Source organism: Colobus angolensis, unplaced genomic scaffold, assembly GCF_000951035.1.
Source record: "Colobus angolensis palliatus isolate OR3802 unplaced genomic scaffold, Cang.pa_1.0 Scaffold32, whole genome shotgun sequence".
Classification (NCBI taxonomy): domain Eukaryota; kingdom Metazoa; phylum Chordata; class Mammalia; order Primates; family Cercopithecidae; genus Colobus; species Colobus angolensis.
This window is the reverse complement of record NW_012116488.1, coordinates 2648516-2666661: the sequence shown is the minus strand read 5'-3', so window position 1 is coordinate 2666661 and position 18146 is coordinate 2648516. Positions and strand designations below refer to the sequence as shown.

Below are 18146 nucleotides of genomic sequence, written 5' to 3'. Positions count from 1 at the left end.
AGGAGGGGCTGGTGGTGTTTTAGGTGGCAGGCAGTGTCCACCCCCTGCTACCTCGAGCCCTGAGTGCTGAGCTCTACAACCTTCCTCTCCCTTGTTCTCTGACCCTTGGACTGAGCCCTGAGCTGTCTGGAATGGAAAGCTGGAGTGACTGCCTCCGGAACGAAAAGGAAGTGGGAACTTCTCTGAAAGTGAAAGTATGGGGTCCTGGTGGGGGGTAGGGCTGTGGGTGGGGCCGGGTGGGCCTGGCAGGCGCTGACCATGGCTGGGAAGTCCCAGCTGTTGGTCACTCGCTCGGGCTGCTCTGGAGGCCTGATGGCCAGGGCCCGGCTCTGAGGGCCCCACGGGCCAGCTTCTCAGGTGGCTGCGTTCTTCCTGGGCCAAGGCTGCGTGCTCAGCAGGTATGTTCTGGGCAAGTGGAGCAGAAGGGCATGGGGTGCTATGGGCAGGCGGGGGTGGCGACTCATGGGCTTGAGGACCATTTCGGCTCTGCGTGTGGCCTTCCAGGCCAAGGGCCTTACTCAGAGCGCAGGCTGACCAGGCCAGAGGGCCAGCGCAAACCACAGTGGACACGTACACACCCGATACACAGGCAGACACGCTCAGGCAGAAGCACAGATAGACACCGAAGACACCAAGATGGGCATGCGGGCACAGACACAGACTCAGAAGCACTGGCAGACCCTCTGGGGACACTCCAGGGCAGAGTCACGCACATACAGGGAGACACTCTCAGGTCAACACACAGATGTGCAAAACCGATGCCCAGAAAAGTGTGCATATACCCGTGCGCTCACGCTCAGGCTTCAGATTCACTTGCCTGGTTTTCCCGGGAAAGTGCCGAGTACTAGCCATGGCTGGGGGCTGAGTCAGGCTCACTCCCTGTCTTGGGAGTCTCCTCGTCTCCAGGCTCTGTAACTGTACCTCCGTCATGGCAGGTGTGCCCAGGGCTGGGATCAGGCCCAGAGCAGGAGGTGCCGAACATGGTATGGGCTCAGCTGGTCAGGGAAGGCTTCTCCCGGGAGGAGCCATTTCTGCTGAGCCTTCAATGAGCTGACAACTGAAGAAGGAGGGTCTGAGCTCACTGTAGGCAGAGTGCAAAGATGTGGAGGAGACGTGGGTGCTTCTGAGTGATCAGAGCGAGGGAATGAGTTGGAACTGAAGCCAGAGGGGTCATTAGGAGAGGCCTTGAATGCCAAGCTAAGGACAGAGCTGTGCTGCTTCTGAGGGCAGCGGTGGCCCAGGGGGCTTATGCTTTGTTGCTACTGTGAAGGGAAGTCTTTTAAGTGTCTCTTTCTAATAGGCTTTGCTGGGGTACAGGAAAGGTATTGCTTGTATTTACATAATAAATGCACAGAACTTACTAAACCCTTTTATTAGCTCCAATAATTTTCAGTCTCAGATTTTCTTTTTTTTTTTGAGACGGAGTCTTGCTCTGTCACCCAGCTTGGAGTGCAGCGGCCAGATCTCAGCTCGCTGCAAGTTCTGCCTCCCGGGTTTACGCCATTCTCCTGCCTCAGCCTCCCGAGTAGCTGGGACTACAGGCGCCCGCCACTTCGCCTGGCTAGTTTTTTGTATTTTTTTTAGTAGAGATGGGGTTTCACCATGTTAGCCAGGATGGTCTCGATCTCCTGACCTCGTGATCTGCCCGTCTTGGCCTCCCAAAGTGCTGGGATTACAGGCTTGAGCCACCGCGCCTGGCCAAGTCTCAGATTTTCTAAGCCAACAATCTTATCACCTATGAATAATGACAATTTAATCTGCTCCTCACCAGTGTTTACCTCTCTTATCTATTTTTCTTTCCTTATTGTCTTAACTTGTTCTCCAGGCAAATGTTGAGGATTAAGAGTGGTGAGAACAAACATCCTTGTCATTTTCCTTATTTGCAGGGGCTGGAAGGAAAAGGAAAGTTTACAAGGAAAGCTTTCAAAACCCGGTTTTACACGTGCCTGGGTTTATATCCCAATCATTGTCCCTCCCGCTGTGCTCTCAGGCGATAGATGATTGGCTATTTCTTTACCTCCTCTTTTTGCCTAATTAGCATTTTTGTGAGCTCTCTTTACTACCTGATTGGTCGGGTGTGAGCTAAGTTACAAGCCCTGTATTTAAAGGCGGATGTGGTCACCTTCCCAGCTAGGCTTAGGGATTCTTGGTCGGACTAGGAAATCCAGCTAGTCCTGTCCCTCAGTCCCACCTCTCAACAGGAAAACCCAAGTGCTGTTGGGGAGGTTGGCCGAAGACCGCTCTAACTGCTAGCAAGATTCTTATGACTGATTCTAGGAGGCAGCATCGAGGGGGCCTGGAAAGGAGAGCAGCTCGGAGGCTGTGATCAGGTGAAGGTGGATTGCAGGTGCGGAAGTGAGAGGGGACAAGCCCCGCACAGGGCTTCAGCCCAGGGCACAGTATAGGCAGTCACCTGCAGAGGCTCCTTTGGAGCGTTGAGGAGTGGAGCCACGGCCCAGTCCCAGCGTAGGTGGGAGGCTGGGGGGTGGGTGAGCACTGCAGAGCGATCGGGAGGAGGAGGAGCAGCTACGGGAAGGAAGGTCTAGGGGAAAGCGGGGAGTAGAAGCTGAGGCTGGGGGTAGCAAGGGTGGGGAAGTTCAGACTTGACTTCTCGGTCACAGCTAGGGTGGCCCGGGGTGGGAGGTCTCAGTGACCGTGTCTCTGGGTGGTTTCTTGCCCCTGCTGCTGGCCCCACAAAGGGTGTATTAGCCTGACCTGGGGAGAGTGGGACCCGGGGCTCAGGCCGGGCCTCAGTCTCCAGGGTCTTGCAATCAGGGAGTGGCAGCATAGGAGCCGGGGCCCCCTGGACCCTCCAGGCACTAGGGACAGAGAGACACAGAGAGAAAAGAGAGCCAGAGACAGTCCATGGGGGTGTGGGGAGGCAGGCACAGGGAGAGGCCAGGCGAGAGCCTTGGGGGGTGGAGGAGGGAGCTGAGAGGGGCCTTCAGGTCTCGGCCCCGCAGGCGCCAGCATGGCAGCAGGCAGGCCAGTCAGAGGAGGCAGGGCGACCCTGACACCGATGTTCCCCCTGCTTCCAGGCTGTGCTCTGGGGTGACAGGGGTAGATGGACAGAGGCTGCCAGGCCAGTGCAGGAGGGCCACATCATCACAGGGACAATGCCGAGTGCCCACTGAACGGATAGATGGTGACGGCAGGTGGTGCGAGGCATCTGAACCCCGAGGTCCTGAAACCCAGGTCAGATTTGGTGAACAAACAGGGTCCAGGAAAGGGAATGGCCGGAGGGGAAGCCGGAGGCTGGGCGTGCAGCTGGGAGGACAGAGAGGAGGCTGGGTGGGATGCAGGCTGTCCGTGAACCCCAGGGGAAGCTGGTGAGGCGTCATCAGCGAGAGGCAGAGGTGGAGGAAGGAGGTTCCAGGATGGATGCCTGGCTGTGGGGCTCGGGCAGGAGGGAACCACGGAAGGGCTTAAAGCAGGGGAGTGACCTGGCTGGACTTTTGCTTTGGGAAGGTCAAGAATGGCTTGGGAAGCTGTTGGGAGCTGCAGGGTCGAATGTGGCATGGCTGGAGGCTGAGGGGCCATCTAGGGACCTTACTGGCCCTTCAGCAAAGTTCTGGTTTGGGACAAAAGCAGGCTGAGTGACCCTCAAGCCTCTGCCTATGTAACCTCCTAAGAGATTCACCGGCACAGCTGCCCCTCCTTACCCAGCCTTCCTCTAGGCTTTCCGGGAGAGGACCTCCACATCTGACCCCACTCTGGGACCTGCTGACACCTTGGGTCTCCCCGCTGGGAGGGGGGCTTCTGGGCAGCAGTTCTGACTCCCTGGAGGTGGAGACACGGCCGGTCCTGCCTCTGCTCCCAGCCCCAGGCAGGTTCCCCAGCCTGAGCTACGCGGCCAGGGGCAGACTCTGTCCCTCTGTGGGCCTCAGGTTCCTCGCCTGGGAAACGGGCAAATGACACCCCCTAACTTTGTTGTCACAGTAGCTGATCTGTGTCAGGCATCGACGTGGGCATACAGTAGGTGCTTACTAAGTGTGAGCTCTCCCAAACAAGAAGGCGGGGCTTGACTTGTCCTTGCCCCACATCCCGGCCTCCGTCCCCTTGACAGCAGTGGATGCGGCGTGTGCCAAACCGAACCATTCTCTTCACGACACCCCTGCCCGGCTGGGCGCCAGCCCCCATGCCAAGCATGGAGGGGCACCAGGGAGAGAGAGGGGAACGGAGGCTGGGACAGATGGCGCCCTGAAGTGTGTGGGTCACGTCTGAATCAGGCAGCGTCCCTGAACCCTGGCGCTGGGGGAAGTCGCCAACCTGTGGCCAGGGCGGGGCTGATAAGCCCCATCAATCACCTGGCTCTCCCATCCCGGCCTCCATCCCGCTGCTTAGCTGCCTCCGTGTCTCTCCCACCCCGGCCTCCATCCAGCTGCTTAGCCACCTCCGTGTCTCTCCCACCCCTGCCTCCATCCAGCTGCTTAGCTGTCTCTGGGAACCTCAAGGAAGGTAGGTAGGTAGGCAGGCCTCTGCTGGACCCAGCAGGCACCTTGCTGGAGGGCGAGGGTGGGTGGGGGTCTGGGCCCTGCTCACCTTGGTGTCATTCCACCCCAGCAAACTGGGGCCTGGGGAGGCACATTTCCTGCCTGATGTCACCCAAGGGTTGGGTGGTGGGTCAGGCGGGGGCTTTGGTCCTGGCACCTGGGTGGGGGACCCTGGGGCTGGGCTAGGGGCAGGTTCAGCCCTTCTTTGGCCCCAGTTTCTCCTAGGGGAAAGTGAGGCTTTGCCAGCCTAATGCCCTCCCCAACCCATGGCCCAGCTTGTGCAATGGGGTGGGTGGGAGGCCCCCTCCTCTCTCCCAACCTAAAGCCAGGAAAGCAAAAACTCCTCAGGCTGGAAGGGGGTGTGGGTGGAGCCTGGCAGGCCAGGGTGCTGAGGGCCCTGGGGGAGCAGGAGCAGCCACAGCTCAGCCACTCCCATGTCCCTGGGACAGCCCCCTCATTCCCTGTGTTGGGGAGGGGCCAGAGCAGGCTATGGTGAAGAGGGGGAGGAGTGGGGGGAGGGGGAGAGGCAATGGGTGGGAAACAGCGTGGAGAACCCCCCAGTCCCTGGTTAAATATAGACCCGAGGCTCCTCCTGCTGCCGGCCCTGCGGCTGCACAGCCACGATAAGCAGCAGGGTGGCCTTGGCCACTGCCTTCAGGCCCCATGCCACCTCAGCAGACTCTGCGACACCCAGGGAAGGGGTGGGCTCTCATGGGGGTCCCTGCCCTCCCCTTTGAGCCAAAGTAGTCAGGCCTTTTGGGCTGAAGCGGGGTGAGCTGAGGGACCTGGAGGGCAGTGAAGGAGCTAGTGGGGGCTGGGGGGAGGGTTTTAGGCCTCAGGACCTAACATCTGGGAAGGCCTGGATGTGGCTGCTGGTCCTGCCCTCGCGTGTTGTGAGCTGTGGTCTGGACTGGGCCCCAGAACCTACATGTCAATGATCTTCTCCAATTCTAATGGGAGGGTCTGGCCTGGCAGGCGAAGTGATGGTGGGCACCTGGGGAGACCCTCTTTGGGGGATGGTCTCAGGAAAGGCTCCTGATGAAAGCAGCTGTCTGTATCTCTGTGCCCAGCTGCGGCCTGGCACACTGAGGGCTCTCGCCAAGAGAGTGGCCTGGTGATGCTTCTTTTAGACAGCCTGAGGGCTGCCTCCTCTGGGGAGCCTTCCTTGACCAAGCCCCTGGGTGTGGCCAGGCCCCACAGGGCCACACCACGTTTCTGTGTCTGCTCCTGTGGCCACTGCTTCTTGCCCTCAGCTCTCCTGCTGCCAAGATGCCATTGCCACAGACAGAGACTCCTGGGCTAGAGCTGCAAAGTCCCAAGGAGGCTGAGGAGTCGCAGACTCCAGCCCAGGGCTCCCGGCGAACAAGCAGCAGGAAAGAGTCCAATGCCCACTGCAAGGATGGCACAAGGCTGGGCCTGGGTACCTTGAGGCAGGCCTTCTCCCGGGCCAGCCAACGGGCTTTGACCCAGGTCTCCAAGGAGGATACGGGCCTGTTCCGGCGAAGCTCCTGCTCCCTGTTCCGGTCCTTCCGGCAAGCCCTGGATGGGGGCCCAGCTGCCGGCCATTTCCAGGCCACTCCTGAGGTGCCCTCGGGGGTCATGAACGGTGTCAGCCAGCAGGCATCCACTGGGGCAGCGTCTGAGGAACTGAAACCCGAGGCAGGTAAGGGCCTCAGAAACAACAGTAAATATGAAAGGAAACAGGCGAGAGGTCGGGGCAGCTGAGCTGAGGCTTCTGGAAAGGCTCTCCTCCCTAGCTCCCCAAACCCCGGCCCCAGACACGTGCACTTATTTATTTATTTGACACAGGGTCTCCACTCTGTCACCCAGGCTGGCATGCAGTGGTGCAATTACAGCTCACTGTGACCTTGACATCCTGGGCTCCAGCAATCCTCCCACCTCAGCTTCCTGAGTAGCTGGGACTACAGGTGTGAGCCACTGCACCCGGCTAAATGTTTTTTTCTTTTTTTCTTTTTCTTTTTTTTGAGACTGAGTCTCACTCTGTTGCCCAGGCTGGAGTGCGGTGATGCAATCTCGGCTCACTGCAAACTCCACCTCCCTGGTTCAAGTGATTCTTCTGCCTCAGGCCCCCAAGTCGCTAGGACTACAGGCGCCCACCACCACACCTGGCTAAATTTTTTTTTTTGTATTTTTAGTAGAGACGGGGTTTCACCATATTGACCAGGCTGGTCTTGAGCTCCTGACCCTGTGATCCGCCCCCTCGGCCTCCCAAAGTGCTGGGATTACAGGCGGGAGCCACTGTGCCTGGCCTAATTTTTAAATTTATTTTTATTTTTTTGTAGAGATAAGGTCTTGCTATTTTGTCCAGGCTGGTCTCAAACTCCTGAGCTCACCCAATCCTCCTGCCTTGGCCTCCTGAAGTGCTGGGATTACAGGTGTGAGTCACCATGCCCAGCTGGACAATTGCACCTTAAATTCTTGCAATATCTCTGCAATGGGAGCCCCCTCATTGGGCAGATGAGAAAAGTGAGGCTCAGAGAGGTGGAGTGACTTGCCTCAAGTCTCACAGCATGGAGAATGGGACTTGAACCCAGATCTGCATGGCCGGCCCTAGATATCCAGCCTCTCCATGACCTGTCATAGCCTGGCTCCTGGGCCTGGCTCCTGGCCAAACTAGGGCCATGCACATAGCTGATCACAGGGTTGCAGAGGGTGCAAAGGCTCGCAGAGGTACCTGGAGGGAAGGTCAGGGGGATTGGCCAGAGGAGGATACACTGGGATTGGGAAGAGGGGGACACGGTAGAGGTGGAGAGCTCTTGTTGGGTGGAGGCTGGCGGAGAGTGGGGAGCAGCAGGAATGTAAAGCTGGACAGGGCAGGAAACGCCCCGCCTGAGCTCAGACCCTATTAGACCTGCAATCAGGGCTGAGCATGAGGCTATCAGGTCCGGCTCAGCTGGGAGTGCAAGGTGGGCGTGGGAGCCAGGCGGAAGGTAGGGGTTGACCCAAATTGCTCTGTTCAGCCAGGCTTGGGGCCCCAGGTTCTGCCTCTTCAAAGGTGACTCTAAGGAAGGGTTCCTCGCAGCTGGGGCCTGTTGTTCCTGGAGCAGGCCTTCAGCTGGGCTGGGGCATCTGGTAGAGGCCAGGCAATCCAGCCCCGATAGACTGAGTCGCGGCCTGCAGGTCTTCGTCCCGGTCGGGGTCTTGGGGCGGTCCCTCTCACCACCCCTCTTCTCGCGTGCCGGTGCAGAAGGCAAATCCGTGGCCGACCTCATTACTGAACGGCAACTGCTGGCGGCCTTCGAACAGCTTCTGCGCCTGGAGACACGGCTGGTGGCGGAGAAGGCCTCGCGCACCTTTGAGCAGGACCCCACGGACTTCGCGCGGCGCGCCATGGACGTGTGCCTGCATTACGACGGGCTGGCAGCCGAGCTCAGCGCCATCGTGCGCGAAACGCTGGGCAGCGACGGCGTGGACACGGCCGTGCTGGCCGAGCTGGCCCGCGTGGTGAACGCGGAGGAGGAGGCCCACCCCTCGCCCCCCGACGACGGCGACTTCCTGCGCACGCCGCGCCACTGGCGCCAGCACTGGGAGGAGGCGGTGCGGCGGAGCGCTCAGGAGCGCGTGCGGCGGCCGGGCGCGGGGTGGGCCTCTGCGGCGGCGGAGGGCGCCTCGGGTCTGGCCCAGCTTCTGGCAGAGCTGGGCGGCTTGGTTCGCCGCGATCTGCAGAAGGTGCGGCAGGAGGTGCAGCCCGCTTATGCGGCGGCCGGCTTCCCGGCGTGGGAAGTCTATCTGCGCGCCTTCCACAGCGCGGTGGCCCAGCGCCTGCAGGAACTCGCGCGCGACGCCCGCGGCTGCGAGCAGCTCTATGTCCTGCTAGACTGGGCCGCCAACGTCTATGGCAGGTGAGCCTCGGCCAGGGCGCCAGTGGAGAGGACGGCTGCCGCTTCCCCCGCAGGCCTTGGGGAGCCCGCTTTGAGGAGCACCAGGCCTTTCTTCTCTGTTCCCTCCCTGGGAGAGGGCTGAGAGCCGAGGGCTTCGACATGCTTTCCTCGACGGGTTAGGCCGTGGGGCGCTCCTGCCCCAGGTTTTCTAGGGGTCACCCATACACAGTTCCAGAATTTGAAAAGTTTCCGCGGGGAGGTTCCCATGGGAGTAGGGCCTGTGCTGGTCCACCAAGTGCCTTTGGGCGCATCAGAAAAGGGCACATCTTGGCCAGGCACCGTGGCTCACGCCTGTAATCCCAGCAGTTTGGGAGGCTGAGGGGGCTGATCACCTGTCAGGAGTTCGAAATCAGCCTGGCCAACACGGTGAAACCCCATCTCTACAAAAATACAAAAATTAGCCAGACATGGTGGCATGCACCTGTAATCTCAGCTATTCCGGAGGCTGAGGTAGGAGAATCACTTGTACCCGGGAGGCGGAGGTTGCTGTGAGCCGAGATCACGCTACTGCACTCCAGCCTGGGCGACAGAGCAAGACTCAGTCTCAAAGAAAAAAAAAAAAGAAAAGAAAAGAAAAGAAAAAAAGCGAAAAGGGCACCCCGCTAGGCCGGACTCACCCCCGCGGGTTCACAGCGCCTGGCGTGGGCTCACCCGTGCTGTCCCCTTTGGACGGGCATCTGGGTTCAGGGTACAGCCTGCCGGGAGCGGCCACCTCCAGCTCTGTGAATGGGACGATTGCGTTCCCTGCGGAGCGGTTCCCAGCCCCACCGGCAGGAGCGCCCGCGGAGGTGGGGGAGGTTGCCTGAAGTCCCGCACTCCTTAAATTTCTCCTTAAATTGTATGGGGTCAGACCTCTGTCCGCCCCGCTGTGGGCCTCCCTGCTGCGGGCTGGAGGTTGACCGACCCCTGAGCTGTGTTTGAGGAGAAGGCGGAGTGCCATCTGGGTAGCCGCCCTTCAGCATTCTGCAGGAAAGCAGGAACCCAGCTGTCAGAGGCTTCCGGGGAGGGCGTGTGGCATGGCAGCCTGGAGGCGTGTGTGTGTGTGTGTGTGTACAGATATGCCCAGCTTCGGGATTGGCTCTAGACTTTGAGCCTGGCCAGAAGAGGGGCAGCTGCTGCCGCATCAGAGCCGCGCCCGCCCTCAGCCCCCTGCCCTGCCTTCCAGTCCTGACTTCCTAGGCCCCCCGGGCCTAGCGCTGCCCGCCGAGCCCCTGCCCCCGCTCCTGGCGCCCGACGTGTGGGCCGGACTGGAAAGCGACTACACCAGCTTCCTGGAGGTCAGGCCGGGCGGGTCAGGCTGGAGGGGGCGGGCCCTGGGGGGATGTGCGGCGCCCAGGCTAGCCGCCGCCAGAGCTGGCGCTGGTTCATCCTGTGGCCCCCGGCGCGGGCTTGTGACCCGACAGGGCGGCCCTAATCCCGGACGGCGCGGTACGGGGTCCAGGAGGGTCTCACCGCGGCCCCATCCCTTCTCCCCCCAGGCCAAGATCGCAAGCTGCTTCGACAACATCTTGCAGCTGGAGCAGAGTCACTGGGCGGCCGCCGAGGACCCCGAGGTGCTGCAGGGCCTTTACCGGGCGCCGCTCTCCATGGACGTCCACATGGTGCGGCCGGGAGCAGGGGCTGAGAAGGGGCGTGTGTTCAAGCCTCACGCACACGGTGGCGATACCCAGAACGCATTCCTATCCAGTCCCAACCAACCCTTCCGTTAGATGGGAGCCTGAGGCCCCACGTGGGGGAAAATCGGGGAGCCCCGGCGCGCCGACGGGCTGGGAGGCTGCAGGATGGGGGTTTGCAGGAGTTGACTCTCGGTTGGGCGGCTGAAAGCTGGAGGAGCCAAGACTGAGAGACACAGCGGGGCGGGCTGGAGGTGTGGCGGGGCTACCAGGGGAGCCGCGGCCTCAGGTCTTCGGCTGGGACGCACGCTCAGTGCAGGACTTCGCTCGCAGCTCGTGGCTGAGCACGTGAAGGCGGCCGGCGCCATCTCCGCGGAGCTGGAGGCCACCACGCTGCGAATCTGCACACGGGCGCTCGGCCTCTTCGTGCCCAGGTGCGGACGCATCCTAAGTAGGGGAGCGACCCAGCCTGGTGTGCTCTGCAGGTGGGAGGGAGGAGTCTGCCTAGGGACCTGATTGGGAGGGTGGACCCAGGGTCATCGCGCAGCCAGGGAGGGTCCCCAAAGGCTCTGTGTATCCCGTCCTAGGTTTGAAAAGGCTTTTCTGGCGTCGGAGGCGGTGAGCGAGCCCCACCTGGGCGCCTACATCAACGCCTGCGAGGAGCTCAGGTAGGGCTCGCCCGCTCCTGCACAGGCGCGGCGTGACCAGCAGGGGGCACGCGAGCGCCGGGAAACTGGATGGAAGGGAGTGCGCGCGCGTGGAGGGGGCAGAGGTGAGGAGTGTGTGTGTTTGTGTCTGTGTGTTGGTGGATCTGAGGGGTGTGTGTGCAGCAGAGTTGAGGGGTGTGTGTGTGTGTGCGCGTGATGGAGCTGAGGGTGCGTGTGCGTGTGTGCATGTGGGGAGAGCTGAGGGTGTGTGATGTGCGTGTGTTTGGCAGAGCTGAGGGGTGTGTGTGTGTGTGTGTGTGTGTCAGAGCTAAGAGGTGTGTGTGCATGTGCGTGCAGGGGTGGAACTGAGTGGTGTGTGTGTGTCAGAGCTGAGGGGCGTGTGCCGTGTGCCTGTGTGTGTGTGTGTGTCCATTTGAGCGGAGGCCCTGGGGGAGTGTGGGCGGCTCTTCAAGGCTGAGCAGAGGTGGAGGGTTCCAGCTCCCTGCCTGCTGCCCTGGGTTCAGTTTTTCCCTCCCTTCATCCCAGACAGCATTTCTTCCATTTTGGGACACCTCCTCCTCTGGGAAGCCTCCCTCAGCCTGCACCCTGGGCTGTGCTGGGGTGAGGTCTGGGTCTCTGTGCCCCCAGAAGGCAGAGGCCCTCCCTGTGGGCTGCCAGTGGCTGTCGGCCTTCTGTGCCCTGAGCTCCAGGCCAGGCCTCAGCAGATGCGGCAGCACGGAGGGCGGCCAGCGCCGGAGGCACAGACTGAGCCACCCCGTCTGGGTTCATCCTTTTTCAAAAGTTTGTGAATTGTAATGTCCCGAAGTACTTCTCATTTATCTGACTTCAGAGAGCAGCTGTGCCACCTGCTGGCTGTGTGCTCAGGGACAAGCCACTGCCCCTCTGTGGCTCTTTTGCCACCTGTCAAATAGGATCCGAGCACCTGCTCCCTGGGGCGGTGTGGGAACTCTGTGCCTTAGGGGACTCGGTTCCCATTGGCTCTTTGTGAGCATGCATGAGTGCCAGGCACTTTGTGATGCCTTCCCTGCCTGACAGGTCTCATCCCAAGTGCAGTACACCCACACACAGGTGCAGAGCACAGCCTGCAAAGGAGGTGCCAGTTGCCCATGGCCATGCAGCCAGGAAGTGGTGGAGCTGAGACTTGAACTCGGCCTGCCTATATCCAAAGCATGACCATGAGGCACGGCTTCTCCAACACTCTCTTGTCCTTAATCTGTGCCACGCTTGTCCTTGGCCCTGGGACCCTGGTGTTTCAGCTCCAGGGAGCATTCTCTGACCCTTGGTAGGCAACCTCTGGCCAAACCATTGATGGAACTCCAGCCTGCCCTGCTGTGTCCCTGGCTGTGGGGACTAGGTGTAGCCTGGCCCTCAGTTTCCTCAACAGTGAAATAGGGACATTGTCACATTCAGGGGGCAGTTATGAGGCTCAAAGTAGGGTGTGTTCCAGGCATGGCTATGCCGCACTGTTTGTCACCAAGAGGAATGGAAGGTCTGTCCCAGAGCTGCCAGAGGGGAAAGGGTCACCCACCCCCTGACCCACCCCGCTGTGACTGGCTCCCTGGGCTTCTGTGCTGTCCCCTACTTGACTCTGCTTGCAGGCAGCTACACTGGGGAGCCCCATGGGCTGCCCTTCACATTGCAGTCTCAGTGAGTGCAGCTGTGTGCCTGGCCCTGTTCCCCAGCCTGGTCTCCCTTGCCCACCTCATCGCTGGTCCTGGCCACTCCGCAGGACCAGTATTCTCTCCAGGTTCCCAGGAACTCAAGAGGAGCTGGAGAAGCCCCTGGTGGCGGCCACCTGCAGCTTCCAGAAGCACCTGCTTCAGGGCTTGCAGTGTGAGTTGCAGGTGACTGTGACAGGCCCTCTCTCCCCACTTCCCATGCCCAGGAGGTACCCTCTATTTCCTAGAGCCTGGAGGCCCAGGTCACAGCGTTCATTTATTCCAGGGGCCAGCTCATGGGTGTGTGGAGGGTAGTGGGCAGGAGACCCAGGTGAGGTCCCAGCTGAGCAGGGGCGGCTGGGAGACGCCTGCCTTCTCGCTTCAGTCTCCAGCTCTTAGTGGTCACCCCCGAAGCCTGGGATGGTGGGTCCACGGAGCCAGGCCCGGGGTCCTCCCCCAGTCCCTCAAGGCTTTCCCGGGGCACACCCTGAGCACATCTGACTGGACAAACTCAAACCCTGCCCCTGGATGTTGGGGCCCGGGAGAGGCATTCTGGAAAAGTGCTCCTGATACAACCTGTGGCTAGGAGGGGGAATGGTACCCCAAACCCAGGAGGGAAGGGTCAGGAGTGGCACACTGGGCTTCGAGGGAGGGGTTAGGTTGGGGGGGGAGTGCACATTTACAGACTCCCAGCCCCTCTTTCCCCAGCCGCTCTTCAGGGTTGTGTGCACCAGGGACTGGCTGACGCAGGACTGGCTGCGTCCCCTCATGGACAAGGTAGTGAGGTTCACCGGTCATCTCCAGCGTGTGGCCCAGCCACGGGCACAGGTACCATGAGGGGGAGGGCCCTGGCAGGGCTGTGCCCATGGTTGGGGCTGTTGACTCTGACCCTGACCCTGACCCTGGGTCGCCCAGGAGACTCTGCGGGAGGTGCACCGGTTCGTGGTCCGCGAGTACCTGGCACAGGCGCTGAGGCCACGGAAGCGGTTCTGGGCCGTGGAGCGCATGCGTGGCTCCCAGAAGATGAGCCTGGATGCCCAGGCCATCAGCGACACCTTCCAGGGCCTGGTAGGGGCGACGTCTGACTGCCCCTCGGTGCTCGCCTCTGTGCGGGGAGGGGTGGCAGCGACTAGGGCCATAGTGCCAGAAGGGCTTTTGGTGGGAGTGGTTCTCCTGACTCTGGGTCGGGTGGAACAGGGACTGGGGCGCCTGTGGGGCTGGGGGGTGGGGGGAACCAGGTGGGAGGGCGGCACTTTGCAGACATTTGCATACAGTTTGCAGGGCCACAGGGAAGGGGCGAAGGTCACAGCCCCATCTCATGATCAGGGTCTGTGGGAGGTGTTCCCCACCTCAGGCCAGAACCCTCAGAGGGGAGGCACCAGCGCCCCTGCATATCCCTTGTCTGCCCCCAGCAGCAGCACTCTCAGGCTGGCCTCGGTTTTCCTGTCCGAGCAGGATGGGATTGGAGGGGGGATGAATGCTGTGTGGCCCACGAGCCCTCGGTGTCCAGGCACGGTCCTGTTCTGTTTTGGGGGAGGCAGTCCTGGCACGGAGCTGAAGTGACTGCAGGAGGGCTGACGCTGCAGGAGGGCTGACCTTGCGCTGACCTGGTGCTCCTGCAGGTGTTGGAGCAGGGGTGGGGAGAGGGCTCCTGGGGCAGGTGGCAGTTCTGTCTCGCAGGGTTCCGAGGCCACATGGTTGGACCAAGCCATCCAGTGTGTGGCCGAGATCCTGGGCGAGACTTACAAAGACGACATCCAGCGGCACCTGGAGACTCTCATCCGGAGCTACCCCGACATCAGGTGCGTACCCCACCTGCTTCCACTAACTTCCTACCAGAGCTTCGGGGCCAAGGGGCTGGTATTGGAGGGACCCCAGCCCGTACCTGACTGCCCAGGGGCCTGGAGACCAGAGGCAGGAGGTAGGCCTTGGACCCTCAGACCCTCAAGGCTGGAGGGGGTATGGAGAACACCCCTTCCTTCTCCTAATCTGTTCTCGGCCATCCTCCATCAGCCCTACCGGGGGTGGCACACCTCCAGTCCTGGAATCCAAGGGGGAAGGTGGGCCCCCCACCCCTGGGGAGAAAGTCCTCTCTGAAAGCCAGGGGATTCTGAGATCGGGTCAGGAGGAAGGGTATTGATCCCGGGTTGTGCTGGGGCGACGGTGAGTCATCCAAGCTTTTGGAAATCCCAGCTCGAATCTCTCCCTTCCCATTCGTTTGAAGATTCTGGGATGTGGAGCTCACAGAAAGTCCCTGCTTCATCCCCTTCCCTGGGCCACCCTGCCATGGGGTGGGGGAAGATTCCCTGACCCCAGCTGGCCTGTATTCCAGGCTGTGGCTCAGAGAGAGAGTGGCACCTCATGGCACCCTGGGGGTTCCCCTCCAACTACTCCCCCCACCCCGTCGGCCCCATCACCCGCAGTTGCATCACCCCCTCCCTCCCTCTCCACCCTGTCCCTGTGTCTCCCTCCCTCCCTCTCCACCCTGTCCCTGTGTCTCCCTCCCTCCCTCTCCATCCTGCGCCCCAACCCCGTGTCTCCCTCCCTCTCCACCCTGTCCCTGTGTCTCCCTCCCTCCCTCTCCACCCTGTCCCTGTGTCTCCCTCCCTCCCTCCCTCTCCATCCTGCGCCCCAACCCCGTGTCTCCCCCTCTCTCCACCCTGTCCCTGGGTCTCCCTCCCTCTCTCTCCACCCTGTCCTCGGGTCTCCCTCTGTGCCACTGCGCGGGCTCTTCCCCACTCTGCACACCCCTCTTCTGTGCCCCTTCAAGCCCAGCTATGGTGGCCCCCCCCTCCCCTGCCGGCCCACGCTCTGCCCCCTCCCCCAGCACAGCTCTTCCTGGCCTCAATCTGACCTCCCTGACCGACTCCTGGAATGCAGAGTGACTCACACTAACTCCCAAGCCCATGGGTTCCCCTCATCCTGGGGCTGGGGATGTTGCGGAGGTGTAAGCCTGCAGTGAGCGCCCGCATGTCTCTGCAGGCGGGACCACATACTGGCCATTCTGGCGCTGCGCCGACTGGGCTGCCGGCGGAAACAGCATCTCCTGCAGCACACCCAAGACTTGCTGAGAGCTGCAGCTGGGGTGGTGGGTGCGGAGTCCCCCCGGGGCCGTGTGCTCTTTGAGGAGATCAAGGTGCCCAGTGCCATGGCTGTGCGAATCACCTGTATCTAGTTCTCTCTGGCTCGAGAGGAGGCCGGCCGCTGGCAGGGGGCTGTGGTCAGTGGGGTTCAGCCAAGAGCCCAGGGAGTCACTCTGGGCCCTGCCCCCAACTCTGACACTGCAGTTAGGGAATTTTTGTCGTCAGCAGCCAAGCACAGCTGTCCAGCCAGAAGGAGCAGCCGTGCAGGAGGCATTTCAGGCATTGGTCGGGAGTGTTTGGGGCCGCAGAGCTCTCAATGCTGCCTGTCATGGAGAGCCTCCCACCCGACTGTCCGGCTTCACCCTCCAGTCTGAAAGTGAAGAGCAGAGTATTTATTTAAAAAATAAATGTGAATTAAAATGGTGCCTCCCTAAGGAGTGGGCAGGGCATGGGGGGCCTGGGTCCCAGTGTGCTGAAGGACCAGGCCGGAGGCTCTCTGGTGACACCATTTGGTGGGTGGCCCTCTGGTGCCCGTGGAAGCCATGAGACGACTGAGGCAGGTCCAGAGCAGGGGAGGCCCATGCCTGTGGCTGCCCCCACCGCGGCACGGTCCACTGGCCTGGTGCCCGCTCAGCCTCGTCTCAGCCAAGGCAGAGTCGGGGCTTCCTGGGGACAAAAAGAGGCCAAGACTGGTTCTGCAGCTTGAAGAATTTGGGTTAGACGTGGGAGGGACTTCCCAGCAGTGAAAGTTGTCAAGTTACTGCAGGGGGTGTGTCACCCATGGAGTGTGTGTCCGGGAGTGACCGTGAGATGTCAGCAATGGAGGCAAGCATAGGGAGACTGCTGCAGTGTGCACCTGCATCCCCACTTCTCTCCGCAAAGCTGCCATGAAACTTGAAGCCTTGAAGCCTGCGGGAAGCCTTGAAGTTGCTGGGAAACCCATTTGCATTGGCAGCCGGGCTTGCTGGGGAGGCTGAAAGTTGAGATGGGGAGATTTCCAGGGAGCAGCTGAGACAGGTGGTGACAGGTGCCCCTCCCAGCCCCCACAGTGGGCCCCCATAGTGTCTCTGGGCCTGACCCTGACCCTGGCGGGAGGGGGGGGCAAGTGACCGCAGGTGGGCCAAGATTCCAAGAGCTCCACGAATTTGGGTCGCCTGAGGACAGGGTAAGGGGTCTGAAAGGCTCTGGTGCCAGGCAGACAGGGGGCGTGTCTCTCCCTGTTCCCTCCAGGCCCCCTCCCTGCACTGTGGACAGTCAGGGGGCAGTTCCCTGGGCAGACCTGCCCTGGTTCCTGTGCCAGGTCTGGGACCTGGAGCCTGAGTCTTGCTGGGGCTAGAGCCTGGGGGTTGAGTGCCCAGGGCTTGTCTGTCTCTTCTGGGAGCAAGTGCTGGGGCAGTACCCTCCTCCATGGGGGCACCAGCGCTGGAAGCCAGGAGCAGGGCAGGCTGAGGCAAGGGAATCTCCAGACGTCCCCTGGCAGGGTGGGGCAGGTGGGGCAGGAATGAGGAAGTTGGCGTTCCCCATCTCCAGGGTTGAGCTGGGGGTGGGTTTGTGATGCTAGTGCCAATAAGCGATTCCCATCCCTGATGGGAAGATCGAGGCTGGCAGAGAACAGAGGTCGGCACTGTGTCATGCTGGGGATCTTCCCAGCCAGGGGCCAGAGGGGCATGTCTTTTCCTAGGGGAGGGGTCCAAGAGATGGCAAGTGATTGACAGGTCAGCCTCTCCCTTGCTTGACCCCACCCCTGACCTGGTGGTGGCCATGAGTGTCCCAGGCAGGGTTCATCAGAGGGGAGAAGGGAGGGCTTGGCCTGGTCTGGTCCTGGTCAGGTTCTCCCCAAGGAGCTCCTGCCACTCCCTTCCCCACCGTTCTGTCTCAGACTCCTCACTGAGGAGCTGGAGCCGGAGGGTCCTGGGGCTGGACTGTGGGGTTGGGGAGGGGGTTCTGTCCTGGCTCTGCCACTTCCCACCTGTGAGAATGCAGGCAGGTTCCTTTATCTCACTATGCCTCATTTTCTTCCAGCTGTGAAATGGGGGTGCTGTCAGTGCCTCCTCGGCTGGGAGGGGTGAAGTCAGAGCCAGTCATAAGGCCAGGGCCCTGGCCTCCCTGTGACGCCATGTTCCCAGAGGCCCACCTACAGGAAGGCCCTGGGCACCCCGGGGTTGGGGTGGGGGGTGCTGAGGCTGGAGCAAAACCTGAGTTGAGTGGAGGTCACTGCAGGGGGAGGCCCCAAGAGAGGCTGGGAAGAGGTGCTGAAGGCTGAGCAGCTGATGGCAGAGGGAGGGGGCCCAGCTTAGACCCTGAGAGTTCCTAGGCCCGGATACAGGAAGTCAGGGTTTTCCTGGCAGGACCTGTGTGCGCATGTGTACCTGTATCTCCATTCCAGGAGGGTGTGTGTGCCATGTGTGCAGATCCTCGTGAGCTCAGTGGTGCCTGGGGCTGGGGGCTGCAGGCTGGAACTTTCCAGGCCAAGCCAGGCTGAGCTGGGGGTGGGATGGCAGCTCCTAGAGGATGCAGTCAGGGAAGCTGGGGGTAGAGGCGGGGCTGAGACCAGGGCATCCTGGGTGCCTCAGTCCTGGGGTCTGGCCACTGGCCTTTCTGCCCCAGGGGGTGGAGGCTGAGCCTACGAGACCTTGCAATAAGCCTGGAGTGCTTCCCTGGCCATCTGTTGTCCAGGCCAAGCCTGCAGGGTGCGGGCTGCCCCTCAGAGAGGTGCTTGGGTTCTCGTC

At 61.4% G+C, this 18146-nt stretch overlaps 1 protein-coding gene across 1 annotated transcript; it reads left to right on the top strand.

Annotated features, from left to right (window-relative positions):
• The first annotated feature begins 390 nt into the window (after positions 1 to 390).
• On the top strand, positions 391 to 15837 carry EXOC3L4 (exocyst complex component 3-like 4). Its single transcript, XM_011951429.1, has 12 exons — positions 391 to 398; positions 5747 to 6156; positions 7702 to 8356; positions 9561 to 9672; positions 9874 to 9996; positions 10342 to 10442; positions 10596 to 10676; positions 12406 to 12520; positions 13043 to 13162; positions 13250 to 13402; positions 14015 to 14136; positions 15317 to 15837. Exons 2-12 carry the CDS (start codon positions 5763 to 5765, stop codon positions 15507 to 15509), a joined length of 2169 nt encoding a protein of 722 aa, XP_011806819.1. The 5' UTR covers positions 391 to 398; positions 5747 to 5762; the 3' UTR covers positions 15510 to 15837.
• Positions 15838 to 18146: the final 2309 nt, after the last annotated feature.

Bases quoted from the DNA above. Each gene is read 5' to 3' on its own strand.
- EXOC3L4 (XM_011951429.1), top strand. From the start codon at position 5,763: ATGCCATTGCCACAGACAGAGACTCCTGGGCTAGAGCTGCAAAGTCCC. The intron at 12,521-13,042 runs GTGACTGTGACA...CTCTTTCCCCAG, and splicing joins GCTTGCAGTGTGAGTTGCAG to CCGCTCTTCAGGGTTGTGTG. The intron at 13,403-14,014 runs GTAGGGGCGACG...TCTGTCTCGCAG, and splicing joins GCGACACCTTCCAGGGCCTG to GGTTCCGAGGCCACATGGTT.